A 16,734-nucleotide genomic window follows, 5' to 3' on the forward strand; every position below is an offset into this window, starting at 1 on the left:
ATCATTGCGTTGTTTTGGTTTGTACCATTAATTTCATTATAAGTTCTTATTAGTAGCATATTTGGAGGGCTAACAAGAGTCCGGTTCCTATAATATATACTTTTTTTTATACCATACTTAAAATTATTCATAACCCCTCCCTAACCCTTAAATAAAAGGATAATGCGCTTGAACGCACTCAAACCCACGTCCTCTTGTGCTAATAATAATGTTGATGCTAGTTGAGTTAAAACTAGATTCGCATTATTTACAAACCCATGTTAAATTTAAAATTTTTTTAAAAAATATTGAACTTTTTTATCTTATTTAATATTGATATTATCTTAAATGTTGACAACTTTTGGTCTATGAATTTAATTTTATGTTTCTTTTTTGAGGTAATATTTTATGTTTCTTGAATGGAAATACTTTGGTACGTTGAGGATCACAAGGAGCGCCTATCCTACCACTGTCCCCACAATATCAAACGATAGCTTGCATCATAAAATGACAAATGCATGCCCACAATATTTTCAATCAATTTTTTGGGTTACATAATCAATATATGTTTAAATAGTCAATTTTTTAAAAAAAAAGTAAACATAAATTTGATTGTAAAATTACAAAATATAATGGATGATATTTATGTATGTATATTTTTTTTAAGGGATAGGAGTAGGTGGTGGGGAATTTAAAAGGGCAAGTAGAGCTTTAAATTCTCAAAATAGAGATTTTTTTTTGGTTTTTTATAAATAAAAAGATTAATATACAATAACCTTTCAAAATAAATAAAAACAAATTCAAAATTAATATTTGATCTTTCGAATTGAAACACGAACCATGCTTTATCCCTGAAAGGGTTATAGATAGTTAGAGCTAGAATGTGATAATGCGCTTCTAGTAGAGTCTCTGCTGGCGGGTGGTGCTGCCAATAACAGTAGTATGGTTGAGTTACGATTAATCAACAGTTTGTTCAAACGAGATTGTTGATCAAACGGTCAAGTACGTGAATAATGTCCCTTGAATTTGATGTTGTTTGAGGATCCCCGACTTCAGAACAAGAGGTTTTGTTGTCTGATCTTGATATCTTTACACAAGTTTGATTGGTTTTTATGTACTCGCTCAATGTTGTCTTTTTTTCTACCAAAAAAAAAAGATTTCTATTTGGTCCTTTCAGAAATATGAAATTACAAGTTAATACAAGAAAAAGACCTCACGAAAAATTTATATTTCAATTTTGGTTCTCTAAAAAAATTTCTAGCTCAATCCTTGAAAGTAAGTATTGTGTAATGACCTAACCCATAAAAAATCGTTCATATTTTACCAACGAATATAGGGTGTAACAGTAAAATGCATTACACTTTTACGAAAAAAACTCAAATTCAAACTTTAATGACAACGTTATTAAAAAATAACAATAATAAATCCGAAAAAAATAATAAAAAAAGTTGGAAAATAATAAATACAAAATAATTTAAAATAAATTTAAAGATTGATTTAAGGGGCAAACTAATCATGTGATATAGTTCTACATTGGAAAGTGGAATGCAAAGTTTTTAAGAATCTCAATGCTCCAAACATAAAATAAAGATTTGAATATTAAATAATTTATACACTAATTTTTGTTTGTTTCTTTTCGTAACATCAAGAATTCAAAGATCCTAAATGACTAAATGTTTAGGGTTTTTTTACTGCTCCATCTTCTCACTGACCTAACACCCCCACCTACACATTCTTATTAAATCCTTTTATTATTTACTAGATATCCATATCTACAATATTTTTAACCATGCTTAGACCTGTTTAAAAGTCAAGTTGGATAAAAATTTTCATTTCAGAGCAACTTGAATTTAATTTAAATAATAAAATATATATTTTAAATTAAAATTTAGTTATAAAAATGTATAAAATAGCAACTAAAAAAATTATAATTTTAATATTTTATTAATTTTTAAATAATAAAACGGTTTTTTGGACGGTTCAAAAACTGGCTTAAAATATAAATTTTTTTATATATATGAGTTTGTATTTGATGTATTAATAGTATTATAAGTTTATATATCATTAGTGAATCTTATTAAAAGATCATTCGTTTTATAACTTAAAATATTATAGTTTTTAAAACATTAATATTAATATTTCAATCAAAACTTTGTTATACTAACAAACGGGTCTAAAATTTTGATAAGATTTAACTTGAATTTGACCCAACCCGATAGAATCATAATCCTTGTAATTATTAAAATTTATAACATGTAACAGCTTACAACCCTTTAAGAAGAGCGTGTAGATACGCGCTATACGATAAGTGTGAGAGAGATGTGACCAACGGACATGTTCTTAACCTCATTTCTCTCTATAAATCCAAGTATGCTAGGGTTTTTTTTCTTTCAAGGAGAGAAACAAAACATGTTCTTTGTGTTTTTTTCTTTAATCTCTTTTGCCTCATTTTTTTTTCTCAGAAATAATCCCTGAGCTTGTTTATCGTTAAAGCAAGCAAGTTGATGGAAATGGGTTGTCTTTGAGAGGAATGTTGGCTGGCTCGATGCGACAGCTTTGAGATTGTAAAGTGTAATCAAAGTAAAAGGTATCATCGGACCAGGCTTCATTCCCCTCAAACATTTTCATTTTTAAGGCAAAGTTGAAGAAAAAGATTATGTAAAAGGAGAAACGGTTGATGGGAATGTTGTTTGGCTCGAGGTCATATTGGTTGATCTTTTATATATAATTTCCATGAAATTTTCTTGGATTTATTTAAATTTTCCGGGAAAGTTTCTGGATATGTGTATATATATAGCCCTATATGATCTCGGACCAGGCTTCATTCCCGTCAGCCAAACACTTCCTCCGACCAGTCATGAGTTGTCGTTGTTTAGTTTCAGGCAATGGCTTGTGGGGTTAAAAAATGGGAGTAGTTTTTAAGCTTTTTTTTTTTTTTTTGGTGTGTGTCTGTGTGCATTGAATCATTTTGACACACTTGTCAAAGATGCTAACAAACACAAAAAAAAAAAAGAAAAAAGAGATGCCATTGACTTAGTTTTTAATTTTGACGCCTTTTTTTGTGTTGACCATGTCTGTTCTTTCCATGTTTGATGACAAATTGTTCCCACACAAAAATGAAAAATCTATGGTCTTTACTAATTAATTAATGACAATCTCTTTTCAATAATGTATAGTAATTAATTAATAATAAATTTTTTCCTTTTTTTAAACAATTTATTATAAGCTTTTGTAGCCTTTTCTTAACCATTAAATAGAAGAATATTGTATTTTAGTGTATTCAAACCCATGTCTTTTTATACCGGCAACAATGCTCGTACTAATCGAGTTAAGATTCAATTGACATAAATTCTCTTTTCTAAGTAGACTACTATTTTTCTTATATCTAAGCTATGCTTCCAAATTCATACTATTCCTTTTGAATATTTAGGATTTAAACTCGAGTTTTCTTTAATGTAGTTAATTATTACGTCTAAAATTTTATTTTATTTTTTATTGTGAAGGATAAAATAGTAATTTTATTTTTAGTAGCCTACAAGGAGATAAGAAAATTTGAACATCATCTACCCATATTGCCTTTAGCACAGATGAATGAAGTAAACCCTCACATACATGTATGTATGTATGTATGTATGAGAAAAAAAAGTAGGTTTGCCATTTTATGCACGAATGTTCAGTGAGCATATCTACTGTTTTGCTGTATATACATACATAGGTACGTACATACGTACATACATACATATATACATATGTGTCTTTAATTTGTTTTTCGCTTCTTTTGGTCAAGGTTGGATATGGTGAAATTGCATAGAAGTCTCGAAGATGAGGGCCTTGATTCCCATGTGAAGTGAAATGTATATCATATATTGGGTCTTGGTTTTATATGCATCATTCATTTTCTTTTTTTGTCTTTTAAGAATGTAACTTCCGGCCGGTGCCCAGTATGATCAATTGAGCAGGAAAAAAAAAGTAACTGATGTATTAATTCCTCTGTATGTATGTATGTATCTACGTACGTACGTATGTTGCATTACCTTGATTATATGCTAGTGATTTCATACTTGATTTTACTTAAAACTTCTTGCAATATATGAAAAAGATGCAAATTTAGAAATTATATTAAATTAAATTTACATTTAAGTAACATTTATTTAAATTGATTCTTAAATGTACCAAATAAAACCGCACATTTATTAGTACTTAAATGTCCATTCCTCGTCACTTTTAGACTCGTCTTTTTGAATAACAAAAGCATCAAGATATAAAACTTTCACAAAACAAAATGCGTTTCATTTTTTTTTCCACTAAAATTAATAATTTGTGCCATTCAACGTAATCATTCTACTTAGGTTAATTATCATATAAAACACACTCAAGTTTTAATACTAGTTTGACGGAAAAAAATTAAACTTTATCAAAAATTGCGAAAGCACAACCAATGATTAATTTCTCCTAATAAACAAAAATTGACAATTATGAAAAATATAATAACACAATATTTCTTCAAACAATACAAAATCAACCATAATACCATAAACGAAAATTAAACGAAACATGATTTTAACGCAAAATTTCTTTTTAAGTAAAGGGTAAAAATCACGAGATTTGACTAAAATTAACAGTTTGCTTACCCCCACTTTTCATTAAAAGATAAAAGGTAAAATGAGTATTTTTTTCCATATAGTGTACCCCAGCTCAATGAGTTGATATTTTGAATTATTTGAGATCTACTTATCATATTTTTAAAATATGTTCGAGGTTAATGGCTATTTCTCTTAATAATATCGTCTTCAAAATTTGAAGTAACTATCATATTTATTTAAAAAAATATAATTTTATATTTTCATATTATATAAGTGGTGTTTAAAAATTTCACAAAAAAAATTAAATAGGCCGCATATGAGTTTTTTATTATTTAAATAAAGCATATAGTAGTATTTAAATTTTAATTATTAAATTAAAATTTTTATTAACAATATAATTTACATTTTAATTTTATTTCAAATTTCAATTAGTTAATTAGTGACACTAAATTTAACTAAAAGTTTTATAATAATATCATAGGTGAAGGGTGTGGCAATGGTATAAGGGTAGAGATGGGTCTTAGATGGGCCTTCCTTGTCTTAGTTGAATGGAATAATATTAGTTTTAGTCCCTTTCAATTATCAAGTATTCAATTTAAAATTTTATTTTGATACCAATACCATATAGATAAGATTTAAAAAATTGCAATATTTTCAAAATTCATAATTGAAGCACAATATTATTTATTATCGCAAGTAAACTACAACAGCTTAGTTTTATTTAATGAAATAATCATAAATATAACCTTGTGTGTTGACTTGATAATTAGGGTGTTTATTGTCTTAGGTGTGATTTGGGTTTGAGTCGCGTTACTGTTAGGACTTTGCCCTCCTATAATGATTAATCACCAAAAGAAAAGTATAAAATAGAAGAATAAAATTTTTTCATGAAATTTTATTAAATTATATATATATATAGCACTATTAAAGTTTAAATACTCAAATATTCAAATTAAAATAAACTAACTTGAATTCTAACGTAAAAATTCTACTCGTTTCTTTTTATTTACAATTTCTAATCAAATAATTTTACCATATTTCAACCTTAATTTTCACAAATTCTCTCTCTCCTTAACACCTCAACACTTAAATATCCTAATCTCATGAAAATGTCTCCAAATATCAATTAAAAAAATATATTTAGGTCCCTCTTCCATAAAATGAAAATTTTACACTTTAATCCTTGTACTTTTCTAATTTATTCAATTTTATCCCTATCTTAATTTTTTAAAAATTAACAGTTCAGTAATTTAAATGAAAAATTTCGAATAGTTTAATGACCATTTTGTAACTTCTTGAAATTAAATGACCAAAATGTAAATTTACTAATAATTTAATGACTTGAGTGTAAGTTACCCTATTTGTTGTTGTTGTATTCATAATCCTGGATCCACCAAAACTTAATCTGGCAACAGCATTTCTCTTTTCTTGAAAATCAAAACTTCACAGAGTATATTTTTGGAAATTAGGATTCTCTTTGATTGACTTTAACTTTTTCAATGTCTGGTTTTAAGCAGAACTCACCCCTATTTGTCCCTTAATGCTATTTTCACAGGTCACTGCCCAATCGTGTATGCATATCTTGCAGGGAACCCCTCAATGATTTTAGGAACCTTTCTTTCCTAGTCAATAGCCATTATGTGCCGATCGCAGTTCACATTCATTATTAGACACTAAAAAGAACACTCTAGGCTAAGGTAAAACAATCTCTTTGTGTTATACTATACAGCCTTCACACTACACACCAACCCGTATGAAAATAAATGTCTGCTTTTCTTCTTCTTTTTTTTTCGTATTTTTGGTATGTGACCCACTTTGCTGTCATCGATTAATATATTTCTACTTCTAAGAGTATCCAGTTCCGAGCACACTATTAGTTTACATGGATTTTGTTTTGTCAAGGTCTTCTTAAAACTGCTGCGGTTGATTCAAATAGATATGGCTGATGTTGATAGAGGAGAATCACCTTCTAGGCTGGAGGTTTATGTTTTTTATTTTCTTCATTGGTAGTATCAATGGAGTTTAGGGTTCTTTCTTCTACAATTTAATGCTTGTATTTTTGAATTATCAGGTTAAGTTTAGTGCGGCGGTAGCTTGTTGGATTCTTGGATTTGGTTCTCTCATCTGTTGGAATAGCACGCTGACAAGGGGAGATTATTACTATCATCTATTCCCTGTAAGTAACTTCTTTTCGCTCAGAAAACACTATAACAACAATTACGTTTTTTAGTGACGATATATTCTGACAATAAGGAGTTTCGTCACAAGTAGTAGATTATTTGTGACGAATTTTATTGCAACACTAATGGAGCAAGTAAGATCATTTATTTAGTGACGTCTTTATAATGATTGTTGCAAATACAATTTCCGATAAGTGATCTATTCTTAATTTCTGTTTTATGCTCTAGAAATACAAGATCAGTTAGTCCGAATAAAATATATATGTAACTTTTCAGCTGATGATGTGATACAATCTTAAAATGTAAGATTCACTGTTCAGATCATTAGTTTTCGATTCGATCAGTGTGACTGCCAGACCAATAATAATTAAACGATTAATTAAAAATTCATAAAAATGTAAAATATTTTAAAAAATAAAATTAGTTCAACCTGTTTAACTGTCGATATCTTAATAAAGTGTGACAATTAAGCGAGTTTTTGAGCAGATTACTTTGAAAACCATTATGCTATTGATGGTATCGGTTAATCAAATCTTAGGGAAAGGGTCCTTTTTTATAAGCAAAGATGTAAGTTGGAATCATGTACGTGAAGGTAGCAAAACTTTGAACAACATACGGATGCTCAGCTGGGATGACGGTCTATCAGCACCGAGAAGTGAGCTCGACACTTGAGCTCTTGCCAACCAGCCTGTTTGCTTTAAAAAATATTAGCTTGCCATGCAAGCAAAGAAACAAACAACCATTTTTGTATTTTAGACTTTTCTTGCTGCAAAAGTTTTAGAATTTCAAGATGTAATTCTCAGTTATTGGAAACAAAATGCATACAGAACCAAAGCTTGATTAATTCTCAGCTATTAGATATTCTCAATATCACTTGCAAACAATACAATAGGTACAGATAGTTATTGGCTTATCGATTTTGTCAAAGTAACAGAAGAATTTTGTCAACGTGAGCCAAAATATAGAAGCAATGGTAGAAACAGATAGATATATCTGTTTTTTTTTTCATGGTTGTTCCGGGAAAACTTTTTGCTTTAAGAAATTGATGAAACGTTGAGCATAAAGCTCGGGTTCAACAACAGATATTAACAAGGGATCAAATTTCACCGATTTGCATGCATGCTCGGCCTTTTTCTTTGCATTGTATTCCTGTAAAATGTCAATAATTCCCATATAGATAACCACATCATAAACCTCGAAAAGTTCGACTTCAACTGAATCTGCTTCATCCCGGGAAAGCTTTTGGTTAGCTTGTGCGGGCATGTTCACTCCTAGTTGTACCTGTAACCTGAATAAAAAAGGGATCACCAACTGAATAAAACAAGTCCAACAACAGCTTCTATCCGAACCATACAATCAGGCTATACACCTTTCTTTGTGTTGAAGGTTCATTTCTTTTGTAGCCCTTACTATTTGTTATGTTAGTGACTGATGTAGCTCGGTCCAAGGAACATGCAAGCTTATAAGAATACTAGGGTATGCTAGATAATTAGTAATGCCGAAAATAATCAACAAGTATTAGGCCAAATACTCTTTGTATAAGGTTCGAAACAAAATTTCAGTCATGTAAAAAGAATGAGAACAAAAGCAACTACCTTCCAGTACCGGGAACCAAAACATCGACTTCCTTGTCACCTAGAGAGAAAGCTCTTAAGGGTCTTCCTCTAATATGAGGACCGGGATCAGTGCTAACGGAGCTCGGTTCATGGGCCACAAGCAACAAGCCTTTTGAGGGGAATAACACTTCTCCATCTGTAGTCGGACCCGGTATAAACAGAACATGAGTCGAATCAGTTCATCACATAAACTAAGCACGAGATAATAAACTATTCCGTTCCCACCCTATTCCACTTCATCACATAAACTAAGCGCGTAAGAGCAGATTATTAACATAAAATGGTCAAATCAGATAGCGATATCTACCTTGACCCGCCGGTGAACTCTCGATATTAGGCATCATGGGAGGTTCTAGCAGGCCATTTAGTTGCTCAGGAGCTCTAAAATGTAGCCCCAATAGAAGGCTATAATCAATTATATGTTGAGATTTCAAGAAATTGCAGTCTAGAGCAATTTGGCTACAATACGAAGAAAAAAACACTGCTTGTTAGAAGTCAAGTAGACATGGAGTCATAGTCATGACAAAACATAACAGGGTTTCAGTTTATCAGTTATGAGAAAATTTGTAGTACCAATGCACATGTCACGGAGGATGAAACAGAGGAACTTACTGAAAAAAGAATTTCTGCAATGATTTGTCCATTTGAAACTCATACGACAGATCAAGATCCTTCAATGTAGTATTTTCGTGAATTTTATCTTTATCAGTGCATCTTCCGTGAGTTGATCCCTTTAGATCATAACGACGATGAATTCGCAGTTCTGTGCAAAACATATTCCCCATAACCACAAACCGCACCTAGTAGCAGAAAATCGACCATAAGCTTGGTGCAACATACATAAACAAAGCCATACGGATAACACACACCTTTCTTTTGCCATGTACAGTTATCTGGTGGAGCCCGAAAAACTTTGTTATGAGAGTATTTTCATGTTCTTTCACGTGATTATAATATTTAGGCAACATCTTCAGTAAAACCTACACAGAAGAAAATTTACTTGTGTAACATAGAGGAACATGAACAAACAAAAATAAGTAACATGTTATATGCATGAAAATCAATATAGGTTCGAACCTTGAGCTCTGATTTTTTCAATGTTTTGATCACAAATCTATCATCATGAGATAGATAGAAGATACTTCCACTTTTTCCTGGAGAAGAAATCTCTGTGAGACCATCATCACCACAAATGGACATCATGTACTCAGCTGCATCTAGCTTGAACATCTCCCTCAAGTTCCTTAACATAGTACAAAAAATGAAGCAAAAAGTATAAGATTGTTACTCCATCATTATTGCAGATCATTAAAGCAACATGTCCTTAGGATTTTAATACCTGAAAACCATAGGACAATAATCTTTCCAGTAAAAATCAACAGATTTGTGTGGAGGCGTAAACTGTGAACCCCTTCTAGGGAAAAACATAGTAATTCTGGCTCGATGGCCAAAATCAGCAGTTCGAACCTCACGCTTAGGGACCGGTGTTATCTTGCCAACAGTATACCTGTGAACTTCAATCAATCATGTTATAACATGTAATAAATCCAAAGATAATATACATACATGCACACACACACACACGTAAAAATATAGTTGAGTTGTTAAAGAAAAGGAAGGAAATCCAATCTTGATTAATTACCTTATACCAAGTTGCAAATTAAGCATCAAATGATAGCTGTTTTTGCCTTTGAAAATGCCAAAACATGAACTCTTTTTGGTTTCTTTGGCGTGATGTTTAGTTTTCTTTTCGGCCTTCTTTGGTAATTCAGTGTAACCTCGGACTCTCTCTTTGATCATAACTCCTTGCATGTATTCCCTCTCGTAAACTACTGCAGTACTTTCTTGCACCTCACTTTGACCGCCATCGGAATCAAAGGAGAATGTGCCTGAGGAATAATGGTGCCTGGATTCTCTAGTGGAATCAGAATGTCTAGAACTCTCAGCACTCTTATGCGATATTCGACCTGAACTTCTTAGAACTCCACTCACTGAGATCTTCTCGGAAACACTACGCCTAACACTTTGTTTCTTGACTGTGCTTCCCTCCAAATTTAATGATGAGCATTGAGACAACACACTTTTAGGACCATTATCATATCCCAGAGAGATACAAAAGTTCTTTAGAGAAGGGCGTTTACTACCAGCAGGATAGAAAACTCCTTTACCATCCTTAAGCCCCCTGGTCCATGTTCCAAAATAGTATCCCCCATCGGCATATTGATAAATTCCCGACCCATGTCTCAAACCATTTAACCAACAACCATTGTACTTATCACCATTTACCCATTCCATAACACCTCTACCATGCATTTTCCCGCGTTTCCAATTCCCGGTATATTTGTTTCCATTGTTCCAAAAGTATCTACCATTACCTTCATGCTCACCTTCCTTCCATTCCCCTTCATAAACATCTGAATTAGCATACTTCTTTCTTCCAAATCCATGCTGTATATTCATCCTCCATTGTCCTTCGTACACGGATCCATCAGGTGATGTAAGCGTGCCAAAACCATGAAGGTAACCCCCCGAGATATCACCGTTGTATCTTTCTCCCGAAGGCCAAAGTAACAATCCTTTACCTATCATTTTCCCTGCTTCCCAATCACCCTCATAAACCATTCCGTTTGACCACGTATACTTCCCCTTGCCATGGGGAAGAACTGCCTTAAAATCACCAACATATAAATCTCCATTCGAGAAGACCTTCTTATTAGGCCTACAAGAAGAAAAAATTAAGTAACCACACATGATCTAATACATGTCAAGGAACCTGAAGAGAATGTAATAATACCTTTCAACATTCTCCACACCGATACACGATACAGGACTGAGCGGTTCGGCATTGATTTCAGAATCCTCATCAATCAGATTCATCAAGCAAGTCATTCAATCACTTAAATAAGAAATTCTCTAAGCAACTTTTGAATCTGAAATGCAATTCATTTACCCCCGTTAAAGTTGAAACATTAACAACAACAATAATTGACATGCAAAGCGATAAATTTCCCTTTTGCAGCTTTTATCAAACATCTTCCGTGCTTTTATGTTCTGATTCTCTATACTAAGATAACAACAGCTAAGAAACATAACCAAACTGATCATCAAAATCCTAAAATTTATGCAGAAACAGATAAAAATAAACCCCAAAACAGTAAAGATTCACACTTAAATTTTAAGCTAAGAAAAAAAAAAACGAAGAGTACACTCACAGATAAATAAGCTTAGCTCCCTTCTTCTAAACTTGAACAATCAGAACAAAACAACAAAATTTATATGAAAATAAGAATAAGAATAAACCCAGAATTTAGACACCGTAAAAAGATTAAAGGGCAAAAAGGAAAAAGGAAAAAGAAACTAAATGAACATATGATTATGGTCAAAATTTTCCATCAACCGACTATGCCCTTAAGAATCATATATATTCAAGAAGAATGTATTCTTCTCGAAAATTGACACTTCACCTCTCTATAACTCTATCTCTATCTCTATTTCTAATATTTTCTATTTGTTTTTTTACTATATTTTTGGATTAAGCGAATCCCTTTTTCATTACCAAATCCTCTTAAATTTTCAGTATGGGAATCAAAGTTCTTTTCCCAACACTTTTTTTTAAGAAAAAGGTTTTGGTTCTACTACAAAATTGTTTGTTTTTGTGCTGCTGTGTTTTTCTGTAGGAGACTGATCAGCAAAAGCAAATAGGTCAATTTCTGTTTTTAGTCCTTGTACTATACTTAAGTTTCAGATTTAAAATTTCAGTCTTGAACCAAACTGTAGCAATTAATTCTGTTTAAATTAAATTCTGTTGTTGGTATCGTAACTTGCGGATTCAATCCTTATTTCTTATTTTGGTCAGTTTTAGCCTCTATATTTTTTTAATTTTAAAATTTCAAATTTGACGAAACTATAGTCATTAATAACAATATGTAAAAATAACAAGTTGATATAGCATTTCACGTATGGTTAGTACTAAAGTTTTCAAAATTTGAAAACCACGAAAACCAAAAGTGACCGATTAAAATATAAGGACTAAATTAGCAACTTACTCATAGTATAAGGATTAATAAAAGATTTGACCAAACAACTAAGAAGACAGAGAGGAACAACTCATTTGCCACATGTCCCATTATCTATCATTATTTTCTAAAAAAAGTAACACACTAATTTGTCTTGTAATTTGGTCCCATATAATATCTTTCATGTATATTACTTAAAATATTTACGTAATGGAAAACAATTTGTGGAAGAGTTTCTTTTTTTATTACCACATTTCCAAAATAGTTTAATATTTTTTTTAAAAAAAGTGAGAAACTTACTTTATTCTTCATAATTTTTTAATTTACGTGATTTTATGAATATTTTCTTTAGATCATGTGTTTTGAAATTAATGAGTCAATAAAATCCAACTTTGGGCTAATTTAATTTAAGGGTATAATTAGCTTTTTTTTCTTCACAAAGGTACATATTAATTTATAGCAATATTCTACCTAATGCTTTCGACTCTTTCTTTTGATGCATGTGATTCGTTTTCTTTATATATTATACTATATTATTATTTTTCTTGTTATTTAGTCCCTGAACTTGATAATTCTTTTAATTGGTCCCTGAATTTATTTTTGTTCATCTTAGTTCCTAAACTTATCACACTTTTGTGGGATTCAAGTTTAGGGATCAAATTGAAAAACTACCAAATTTAGAGACTAATGTGGATAAAAAAAGCTCAGGGATCAAGGTAAGAAATGTTGTCAACTTCAGTGACTGAATATTGCTTTTATCCCATATATAATATATATAAACACACTATTAGTCTCTATACTACGTGTAAGTTATGGATTTCGTCTTTGTACTCTTCAAAATTTGAATATTCGGTTTTGATCTAACAATAATTTTTAACTTCAACAAGTTATGTTATTTCCAAAATCTTGTATGGCAAATATATTATCACTTGTATAATTCCATGTCAATTTGTTATTTTCACGTATTATTTAAAAAAAAGGACAGTTAATAGATTAAGTGATTGTCGTTTGCATCAAAATTAAAATTTTAAATTTCGAAAAAATATAAAGACTAAGAATGATGAAATTGGAAAACAAGGACTAAATCTAAAACTTTACACATAGTATAGACCTAATGGCATAATTAAACCAAACAACTTTAACTGCTACGGTTTGGGTTCTGATTGAAAATTTAAAATAAGAAAAGTATATATAGAGAATAAAATTGACCATTTTAAATAATACAAAGATTAAAATCAACCCAATTAAAGTATAAGAATTAAATCCACAACTTAGTATATTACAAGGACTAATAGCACAATTTGACCTATAATATATATTGAGGATTATTTGAAAACTTAGATGTATGTACAAGAGAAAGGATTGTATAAAACAGTGACGCCACGTCATTTGTATTCCTTTCCAATAGTTTTATGCCACATCAGTATTCTTTTCCTAAATTTCAGAATTTTATCCTCAATTTCAGTATTTTAATTTAGATTTGATTTTTTTCAGGATAAGATCCTGAAATTCAAGATAAGAGTAATGATGTGGCATAAAACTATTGGAAAGGGATACAGATGAAATGGCGTCACTGTTTACAATTCTTTCCCATCTGTATAATTGATATATCCTGCATAGACATCATCAAAAATGAAATAATTGAATATCTCAATATCCATGATTAAGATGTCTTTTTGAAATCAATTATTTATTACCTTATTACGTGGATCAGCTTGAAGCATGGGACACAATAATTAGATATGTTCGGCGGAGTTAGAAAAATTTTGTTGGGAGGGTCGGAATTAAATTAGTAAAAATGTAATTTTATTATTTTAATGTCTATATTTTTATAAATTTTAAAAGATTAAATTAAATTTTTATTATTTTTAGAGAAACCACATTGTAATTTTACTAATATTAATTTAAAATTTTATAAATTATAAAAAATCTAAATAAATATTTTCTATTTTAAAAAATTCGAATCCCTATCAACCCTCCTGACTTCGCCACTGGTTATGTCTGCTCCAGTATTACCATTTACAATGGAAATTTTCTTATGAATTTGTGTATACAATGTTGACTGGCGACTAACTGCTTCACCTCTAATGATGGCTGGTGGGTGATGGGTGGAGTAGGATTTAATTATAATATTTACCTATTTTATGTTTATTTAAATTTAGCTCAGTGAATTATGAGTTTAATATTGGTATAATATTATATTTAATTTTTAACATTTATATTTTTATCAATTTAATTCTTATTTTCTTTTTAAGTTAAATTTAATCTTTAATATTTTAAAAATATGTTAAATTTTACTATCAACTTTTTGAAAAAATCAAAATGGTTTTTCTAACAAAAATACTAATTAAAATTTTAAAATTTTAAATACAACAACTTACATGCCAGTCGATGTGTACCCCATGCTTTTTTTAATTATGTTTTATGAACTTTTTATATATTTTTATTTTTAATTGTGATTTATTTGATTTATTTTATAATTTTTAAATTATTTGTTGACGTGAAATATAAGACAAATGATATTACGTTAGCATGATATGTACATGAGCTGCAGTGCAAGTTATCAAGTCAACAACGTTAAAAGTTAATGTTTTAGTCATTATTTCCGTTGCTAAAAAGCAAGTTGACTCTTTTTTGAAAGGTTATAGGTCAAATTAATAGAAAATGTAAACGTTAATGACTAAATTTATCATTAAGTCTTTAAAATATTAATTAGGTCTACTCATATTTGTAAATTGCTAATCTTGTTAATATTAGTTTTTAATTTTTTTTAAATATTTATCCTATTTATAATTTTATATATAAGCAACTTGTTTTTTTTAAAATATTTATGTTATAATATTATATATTACTATAAATTTAATTTTATGTGTTATAAATTACACAATATTTACAAACTTTAAAAAAAATGGGTTAAGTTGCCTAATTTTTTAATGGAAATGCTAACTAAAACACTAATTTTTAATGTGGTTTGCGTAGTAACTCGCATGACAATCCATGTGCACATTATGTTAACATAACACCATCTGTTTTATACGTCACGTCAACAAATAATTAAAAATTATAAAAAATACATCAAAATTAAAATTTTAAAAAATATAAAAAAAAGGTTCATAAAAATTCAAAAAAAATTAGCATGCAGTACACATGGAATGTCATACAAGATGTCTTGTTTAAAAATTTAACATTTTAGTTAGTATTCTCGATTTAAAAAAAAAACATCATTTTAACTCTTTTCAAAAAGTTGACGTTCAAATTTGACACTTTTTAAAATTTTGAGTGCCAATTTTTGCTAAAAAGGAATAAGGGCCAAATTGTCAAAGAATGTAAATATTAAGGCTATATTTGATATTATGCCAAAAATTAAAGTCTAATTGTTAACACTGTTTAATTTTTTGTTAAATCTGAATTTGTGTAATTTACTTGTAATATATGAGTAACAGAAAAATTTTACCAAACAAATTTAACTATTATTGTTTGGATCATAATTGAAATTTTAAAATTCAAAAAATACAAATACTAAAATTAATCAATTTAAAAAATTATAAGATTAAAATTTATCAAATTAAAGTATTAAAACTATATCCACAACTTCTATAAAATATAGCGGCTAATATCTGAATTTGACTTTCTAATTTCGAATACCTTATTATAAGGCTTAATAGTCTTCATAAATCAATATTGGGTTAATGTAATTTTAAGTCATTGAATTTGACAATTAAGTTTACTTTGGTATTTGTATATTCTTTTTTTTTTCTATTTTAATATATGAATTTGACAACTAAATCTATTTGAGTTTTTGAAATGTAAATGTTTCGTAATGTGACACTTTGATATTATACCATATCGTCACTTAATTTTTTTAAATTTTAAATAATTTTGTGAGCTCGTGGTACAATCTCATAGTGTCATGTCATCAAATCTTGACAAAATTCAAGATCAAGGACCAAAAATAGATTTATTTTGCCTTTTTTACTCAAAAAACAGACAATTTAAGCTTTGTATATTAGATTAAAGAGCAAACTGATCTTTTTTGTTAAAACTATCATTCATTTTTATTATTGTTAAAAACTGACATGGATGATAGAATAACCCGATAATTACACGTGGTGTGCCACGTGTACCTAATTTTGACATACAATGATAAGTTTTTAAAAATAGATAAAAATTTTAACAAAAAGACCAATTTATTTTTTAACCCAATATACATTGACTAATTTACTTATTTTTTAGTAGAAAAGACGAAATAAATCCGACTCGTAAAGTGAAATATAATTTCTCCCTAAGTTATCACCACAAATGAGTGATTTTTTTTTCCTACAAGCTCATGTTTTTCACTTACTGCTGGCAACCACTATAC

General features: G+C 29.5%; 1 protein-coding gene and 2 long non-coding RNA genes across 5 annotated transcripts; 2 read left to right on the top strand and 1 right to left on the bottom strand.

The window, feature by feature from the left end:
- The first annotated feature begins 2,371 nt into the window (after nucleotides 1-2,371).
- On the top strand, nucleotides 2,372-4,051 carry LOC107938854 (uncharacterized). The gene is made up of 2 exons (XR_001694992.2): nucleotides 2,372-2,566; nucleotides 3,767-4,051. It is a non-coding gene; the product is annotated as an uncharacterized lncRNA (long non-coding RNA).
- A 1,918-nt stretch (nucleotides 4,052-5,969) lies between these two features.
- LOC107938871 (uncharacterized) lies at nucleotides 5,970-7,706 on the top strand. 2 transcript variants are annotated; one of them, XR_001694995.2, is made up of 4 exons: nucleotides 5,970-6,259; nucleotides 6,465-6,542; nucleotides 6,634-6,738; nucleotides 7,281-7,706. It is a non-coding gene; the product is annotated as an uncharacterized lncRNA (long non-coding RNA). The 2 variants fall into 2 exon arrangements; XR_001694996.2 differs by lacking the exon at nucleotides 5,970-6,259 and having other exon boundaries at nucleotides 6,272-6,542; nucleotides 7,335-7,706.
- On the bottom strand, nucleotides 7,579-12,002 carry LOC107938870 (phosphatidylinositol 4-phosphate 5-kinase 8). Of its 2 annotated transcripts, XM_016872116.2 has the most exons (10): nucleotides 11,571-12,002; nucleotides 11,153-11,288; nucleotides 10,001-11,077; nucleotides 9,698-9,865; nucleotides 9,436-9,601; nucleotides 9,228-9,338; nucleotides 8,971-9,158; nucleotides 8,666-8,817; nucleotides 8,338-8,494; nucleotides 7,579-8,030 (listed from the first exon to the last, which is right to left on the bottom strand). In XM_016872116.2, exons 2-10 carry the CDS (start codon nucleotides 11,245-11,247, stop codon nucleotides 7,748-7,750), a joined length of 2,397 nt encoding a protein of 798 aa, XP_016727605.1. In that variant the 5' UTR covers nucleotides 11,248-11,288; nucleotides 11,571-12,002; the 3' UTR covers nucleotides 7,579-7,747. The 2 variants fall into 2 exon arrangements, with proteins under 2 accessions (XP_016727605.1, XP_040959373.1); XM_041103439.1 differs by having other exon boundaries at nucleotides 11,153-11,998.
- Nucleotides 12,003-16,734: the final 4,732 nt, after the last annotated feature.

Source organism: Gossypium hirsutum, chromosome A03, assembly GCF_007990345.1.
Source record: "Gossypium hirsutum isolate 1008001.06 chromosome A03, Gossypium_hirsutum_v2.1, whole genome shotgun sequence".
Lineage (NCBI taxonomy): Eukaryota > Viridiplantae > Streptophyta > Magnoliopsida > Malvales > Malvaceae > Gossypium > Gossypium hirsutum.